Genomic DNA, 7116 nt, shown 5'->3' on the forward strand with positions numbered 1-7116 from the left:
TTCCCCCTCTCTCTCCTTCCCTCTCCTCTCCTACTCCAACATGGAAGGGGTGAGTCCTACTCCCGGTGGGAGTAGGACTCCTCATGGGGCGCGCCAAGGGTGGCCGACCCCCTCCCCCTCCTCCACTCCTTTATATACGGGGAGGGAGGCACCCCCTAGAGACACAACAATTGATCCTTTGGATCTCTTAGCCGTGTGCGGTGCCCCCCCTCCACCATAATCCACCTCGGTCATATCATAGCGGTGCTTAGGCGAAGCCCTGCGTCGGTAGAACATCATCGTCGTCACCACGCCGTCGTGCTGACGGAACTCTCCCTCAAAGCTCGGCTGGATCGGAGTTCGAGGGACGTCATCGAGTTGAACGTGTGCTGAACTCGGAGGTGCCGTGCGTTCGGTACTTGATCGGTCGGATCATGAAGACGTACGACTACATCAACCGCGTTGTGCTAACGCTTCCGCTTTCGGTCTACGAGGGTACGTGGACACACTCTCCCCTCTCGTTGCTATGCATCACCATGATCTTGCGTGTGCGTAGGAAATTTTTTGAAATTACTATGTTCCCTAACAGTTCTCAGCAGTGGGGGTTGAGTGGTGTGGGTTCGCGACCTTGGGAGACTCGACCAGGACAGCAGAGGCTCGACGCGGTAATAGCGGCGAGGCATGCGGTAAGCACGAGACACAACGACAAGCCAAGGCATTGGTGGTCAGACATGTGGTCAGACAAATTGTGCAGGGGGTGCTGAAGCAGTGTTGACGTGTACCAGGTTCAAGTTGGTGACTGGGTCTATTGGTGCCGGTTGATGGATGAGAGTTGACCATGGGAATCTGAGAAAGTGGCGAAAAGTCTGAAATTGTCAAAAACAGAGAGAGTACATGGCCGTATATTCTGTGGTGCTCGGTGCACATGGCAAAGCGCGGATGACAAGACAGAAGGAGGCAGAGTGCTATAGCTGTGGGACATGCCAGAGACTATCCGGGAAAAAGGATGAGACAACTGCGAATTTGACTCAGGGTGACACAGGGCGACGGTGAAATTCCTTCAAGTTTCAGACAAAGTGTCAAGGAGAGCGATGACGTGGAGTTCGGGTAACTCTTATATGTGGCGTCCAATATGTGATTTGTTCACTTTCATGCAGAGAGTGATTGGTGTGTGATGGCATTGGACGGATACTTCGAAAGTTGGGAGCATAAGGTAGAGTAACGAGAAACTTAATTTTGCTCGAGCGTTGACTGCTAAGAAGACGAGAAGGGAGTACAGTTGCATGTGGAGTCACATGGAGTCTGGGAGTAGCAGCGGTGCTCATGGTGTATCTCAAGTCCAATGTATATGGAGGTTCGACGCATGGATGAATCCAGGGTGGTGAAGAATATTCGCCAAGGTGGAGTTTGTTAGAGTTGTGTCGAATATTATTGTACAAGGTAGGTTACAGTTGAACTTGGTTTTGGACTGTGTGTAGACAGGGTAGGAGTTGTGTCCTAATAGGACACTTGTATCCCAGGCCTGTCATATATATCGGGGGTAGACACATGATGTAACCTATGCCAACATAATAGCACAGGGGCGCAAGGGGGAGCCGGCGGCGTGTGCCGGCGCGCGGGCGACCGGGGTGCGGTACTGTGATGGTATCACGGGGAGGAGTGCCCGTAGTCAGGCCCCGGGGATGTAGCCATATCGGTGAACCTCGTTAACAAATCTCGGTGTCGTGCTCGTGTGACTACTTGGTCCTCGGATAATCGACGGAGCGTCTCGGATTTATTCTAACAAAACTAAACAATCCCAGGAGCATGCCCAAAAACTCCTCAAAGTAGGTAGTGGCATGGTTCAGTAACAATCTCATCAGCATTAATGGAGTGCATGGTGTTTTCTCTTTTTCATCAGTTAAAACCCTATGAAAAAGGAGGTGTTTTCATGGACGTGGAGTATCTAAGCCCGAGCTCAAATAAGCTCAGATGAACAGTAAAATCAAGAAAAATTGAAAAAATATGTTTTTTTGTGGTAAACTTTGACAAATGTTCTAAGTGCTTGCAAATTTTCATCATGAGATCACATTCGTGGAAGGCGTGAAAATAAAATCGATGCACTGAAAATGCTACTTTTGAAAGCATTTTGGACCACTTTGTTTTTGCCACGCCTTCCACAAATGTGATCTCATGATGAAAATTTGCAAACACTTAGAACATTTGTCAAAGTTTACTAAAAAAAGTTCATTTTTATTATTTCACTATTCATCTGAGCTCATTTGAGCTCTCAGAAAGGTACTTTCATGTTTTGATCCCCCTCCAAGAGCCATCTCTCACAGGCTCTCTGAAACAACAACAATCAGAACTTAAGTCCCGGTTGTTGTTGTTCCTTAAATTTTGGTTGTAGTTTCTTATGTTTCGATTGGTACTTTTATGTTAATTGAGGAATATGTCTATTTTGCTAGGTCTAGAACCACTTATTCAACATGCAGGTTGTCAAGTCCAATTTTAATATTTGCTTTCTTCACATAAGTGTCAGTAGATAAAGGGGCAAGTCCCTCTAACTTTAACTCATTTTTCCCCTTGTTGTCCCAAAAAGGTTGGACCACCATCCCTTAATTTTTTTAGTATCTCTTGGGTGTGATGTTTAGGATATCAAAGGGAACCTTAGTGTACACATGTTTTCCCTAAGGATCATCAACCAGTGGAAGGAAATTCTAACCACGATATGTCAAACATGAAACTTATGTTACCAGATTATTTAGCACGATGTTCACCACTAACAATCAGAAAGGGGTCATGGTCAGGCATATCTTTGACAAGCATTTTTATGTGCACCAAAGAAGGCATCCTTCCAAACAGGAGAAATGAGAGTTCTATCAACCTTCTCAAGGATGGAATTTTCTTGTTTATTGGACCAAGTATGACAACCACTAGACTATGACCCCTTTCATGCATTGCAATAAATGACATCCGCAATGCATGAAATTATGTTGGTTCTATGCTCTTAAAGAGCATCTCTAGCCCATCCCCTAATTTTTTTAAAAGAGCAAAATACGGAGTTACCCATACCTAATCGATCCCTCAAACCTTTAGAGGAGCAAAATTTTACTCCCCTAAGTTTATTCCGGCGGCCAACTCTTCTATTTCTACTCCTCGGCGCCACTCTAGAGAAAAGAAAAAAAAACTCCGCCTGTCTACACGCGACACCTCCTTCTCCCGTCCGCACTCGCCGCCTCGGTGACTGGAAAAATGGAAACCCCCAATGCCCCGCAACTCCGGCAACCTCGCCGGTGGTGAACAATTTCAACGAATTTGAGTGTGATGTTGCGTGTCACTGTGTGTGTGTGTTTCTGCTGCTGCATGTGCATGTGTGTGTGTGTGTTGCTGCTGCGTATGCGTGTGCATGCACAACCACCGATGTGCTGTGTGTGCATGTGTGTTGCTCGTACTGGGTGTGTGTGTGTGTGTGTGTGTGTGTGTGTGTGTTGCTACTGCGTGTGGGCGTCTCTCCGTCCCAAGTGCATCTCCCGGCCAGCCATTGCCTTATTCAGGCTAGTCAGAAGGAAGGAAGAAGCAAGAAGGAAGAAGAAGATGTAGAGAAACTTTCATGTGGGGTCATTTCGTTTGAGGAGTTAAATTTAAGGGATCGGTTAGGCCCGGCCATCGTTACATCCTTAGAGAAGTAAAATTTTAAGGTTAAGTCTACTCCACTGTTTTACTACTTGTCTAATTATAAAAGATCGGTTAGAGATGTTCTAAGTCTGTTCAATTGCGTAAACTAGAGTAGGATAGCCACGGGGCTGAGGCTGCTGAGGTGAAATTGTGCTGGTACAATTGTCTCGTTTGATCCGTCGTGCCAATTAAGGCGTGACAAGCGACAGCCAACATGTGGGTGAAGGTGGCAAAGAGCCTCTCCCACAGTGATGAGCCACCCACATGACCTGTTCCATCTTTTTTGGGGTTTTTAAGAAGCAACAGGGGCCACATGAGGCGAACGCATGTAGCAAGACGGGGAAACGAGTGGGAGTGGGAGGAAAAGAAGACGCCGCACTGTCACCGGAGACGAAGAGCAATCCCGGCGCCAACAATTCCGCCTACCAACCAGGCAACCACCTTGTGATTCCATAAAGAGCCACCAACCGCCAGACGATCGCATCAATTTCGTTTCCCATTTTGTACGCAGCTAATAATTCTCGAGCAGCGTTGCCTGCACGCCCAGCCTGTGGTAAAAAACAAGACCCGCCGTGTCACCCGCTCAAAAGCTTCCTCGACCGCGGGCATAATCCATCCGAGACTCCTAGCCGATCGTGCACCAACCAGATGACGACCCCGACCGTCGTGCTGCTGCCGGTCTGGGCCGCCGGCCACCTCATGTCCATGCTCGACGCCGGCAAGCGGCTGCTCGCGCGCAGCGGCGGCGCGCTGTCGCTCACGGTGCTCGTCATGCCGGCGCCGGGGGAGAACCACAGGTGCGAGGTCGCCGCCCACATACAGAGGGAGGAGGCGTCCGGCCTGGACATCCGCTTCCACCACCTCCCCGCCGTCGAGCCCCCGACGGACTGCCTGGGCATCGAGGAGTTCGTCTCCCGGTTCGTGCAGCTCCACGCGGCCCACGTGAAGGCGGCCGTCTCCGGCCTGGCGTGCCCCGTGGCCGCGCTCGTCCTCGACTTCTTCTGCACGACCATGCTCGACGTGTCCCGGGAGCTCGCCGTACCGGCCTACGTGTACATCACCGCCGACGCCGCCTTCTGCGCGCTCCTCCTGCGCCTGCCGGCGCTCCACGAGGAGGTGGCCGTCGAGTTCGAGGAGATGGAGGGCATGGTGGGCGTGCCTGGCCTGCCGCCGGTGCCGCCGTCGTCCCTCCCGGTTCCGGTGATGGACAAGAAGAACCCCAACTACACGTGGTTCATGTACCACGGCAGGCGTTTCACGGAGGCCAAGGGCGTCATCATCAACACGGTCACCGAGCTGGAGCAGAGCGTTCTTGCAGCCATCGGCGACGGCTGGTGCGCGCCCGGATTTCCTGCCCCGGCGGTCTATCCAGTAGGCCCCGTGCTCTCCGTGACCCCGCCAGCGGAGCAGCCGCACGAATGCGTGCGGTGGCTGGACGCGCAGCCTCCGGCGTCCGTGGTGCTCCTCTGCTTCGGCAGCATGGGGTTCTCCACGGCGGCACAGGCGCACGAGATAGCCCACGGGCTGGAGCGCAGCGGGCACCGCTTCCTGTGGGCTCTGCGCGGCCCGCCGGCTGCCGGCGCGGGACCAGGACAGCCCTCGGACGCGGACCTCGGGGAGCTGCTCCCGGAGGGGTTCCTGGAGAGGACGAAGGAGAAGGGCCTGGTGTGGCCGACGAAGGCCCCGCAGAAGGAGATCCTGGCGCACGCCGCCGTGGGGGGCTTCGTGACGCACGGCGGGTGGAACTCGACCCTGGAGAGCCTGTGGTTCGGCGTGCCGATGGTGCCGTGGCCGCTGTACGCGGAGCAGCACCTCAACGCGTTCACGCTGGTGGCCTACATGGGCGTGGCCGTGGCCATGGAGGTGGACCGGAAGAGGAACAACTTTGTCGCCGCGTCGGAGCTGGAGCGGGCCGTGAAGGCGCTCATGGAGCGCGACTCCGAGGAGGGGAAGAGGGCGAGGGAGAAGGCCGCGGAGATGAAGGCCGCGTGCCGGAAGGCCGTCGAGGAGGGCGGGTCCTCCTACTCTGCCCTCGGGAGGCTCTCTGAGGCGATAATCAAAGGCGCCAGTAAGTAATTGACGAACATCCGGAGACGAACTTGGAGAGTGTGGGTGCTCTGTGGTTGCAGTTCTTGTTCTGCCTGCCGATCATTCCGAGTTGTGTGCCGGCATCGCGAGCAATCCACCTCCGGTAGAGAGCCTTAATAAAACCACATGCTCCTCGTTTGGTCTCACGACATCTCCAATGCCGACCTCTAAAATGGACACGGCATCCATCATCTACGAACGGGTCCGTGGACAATGATACTCAGCCGCCATCCAACCGTACCATTGATATGGCCGCATACATTTCAAAGTGAATTTAAACAAATAGGACGATTCACACGCAAACAGAATAATTCTCATCTAAGCCGAACAAAATCTTTACATTTTTTACACATTTCAACTAAATCATAGCGGATTAGGCTATTCTAACCTAGTCTAAATGACTGCCGGCCGTGACGGCGCTCATTACCCTCGACATGTCTTGCCCATGTTCGGCAGCAAGCTCATCGGCCAGCCATGAGACCCGTGAAGTGAAACTTCAGTGGGAGGGGAAGAGTAGTGGCCTCCGCGAAGCTTTGTGCAAGCTCACCGACTGTGAGCAGTGGCGGAGCTAGAAGCAGGTTACGCCTGGGACTGTGCTACGTCGGCTGATAAACTTCTATGATTTTCTATACTTTGTATGAAGGAATTACAAAGGAAGTTTTTTCTAAGTGTGTGGTTATAGCCTTAGCTGCCCCAGGCCTGTCTCCGCCACTGGCTGTGAGGCCCGGCAAGACGTCGGTGGTGGCCTTCCAATGTTCTACTCGTCTTCGCTATTGACGTCAACGGTCGTGGATGTGTCGGCCTCGTCATCGTGATGGTGGGGCGCGAACGGCGGTGGTGGCGCGGCTGATGGGGAGCTCGCGACGTCCTTGGTCTCACAAATTTCTCCACCGCCGCATCAATGTCCACGAACAGGGCGTATTTCGACGCCTGTGGGACACGCGGCCGTCATCGCTCGTGGTGGATCTCGCGGGCGATGTGGGACATGAGCAACGCCCACTGCTCATCCAAGAAGCCCGAACCGTACACCACCATGGCCGTGACGATGTTGTTAGTCGCCGATGATTTATTTCTCGGCGAGCCGGTGCTCGTTGAGGAGCAGGAGGTTGTACCTTTGGTCGTCCTACGCCCGCGAGAATGCCGCCTCTAGCTCTTCCGCATGTGTCCATGTCAACTTGTTGTATAAAGTTGGGGTCATTTCTCCAAAGTCAAAATAGAAATACCCGTTGAGAGGAGGGCGTCGGACTAGTCCAGACAGGTGCATCGGGGAGCACATAGTTTTTTCGGCAGGAAAGAAATGACCCCATCTTTTCAAATTTTGAACAATGAATGATTACGAATAAAAAAATATATGAATGAATTAACCATGAATAAATAAAATATGAAAGAAAA

At 52.5% G+C, this 7116-nt stretch overlaps 1 protein-coding gene across 1 annotated transcript; it reads left to right on the plus strand.

Moving 5' to 3' along the window:
* The first annotated feature begins 4023 nt into the window (after nucleotides 1–4023).
* LOC123181929 (anthocyanidin 3-O-glucosyltransferase 2) lies at nucleotides 4024–5868 on the plus strand. The gene has a single exon (XM_044594338.1). It carries the CDS (start codon nucleotides 4285–4287, stop codon nucleotides 5710–5712), a length of 1428 nt encoding a protein of 475 aa, XP_044450273.1. The 5' UTR covers nucleotides 4024–4284; the 3' UTR covers nucleotides 5713–5868.
* Nucleotides 5869–7116: the final 1248 nt, after the last annotated feature.

Source organism: Triticum aestivum, chromosome 1D, assembly GCF_018294505.1.
Source record: "Triticum aestivum cultivar Chinese Spring chromosome 1D, IWGSC CS RefSeq v2.1, whole genome shotgun sequence".
Classification (NCBI taxonomy): Eukaryota; Viridiplantae; Streptophyta; class Magnoliopsida; order Poales; family Poaceae; genus Triticum; species Triticum aestivum.

Bases quoted from the DNA above. Each gene is read 5' to 3' on its own strand.
- LOC123181929 (XM_044594338.1), top strand. From the start codon at position 4,285: ATGACGACCCCGACCGTCGTGCTGCTGCCGGTCTGGGCCGCCGGCCAC.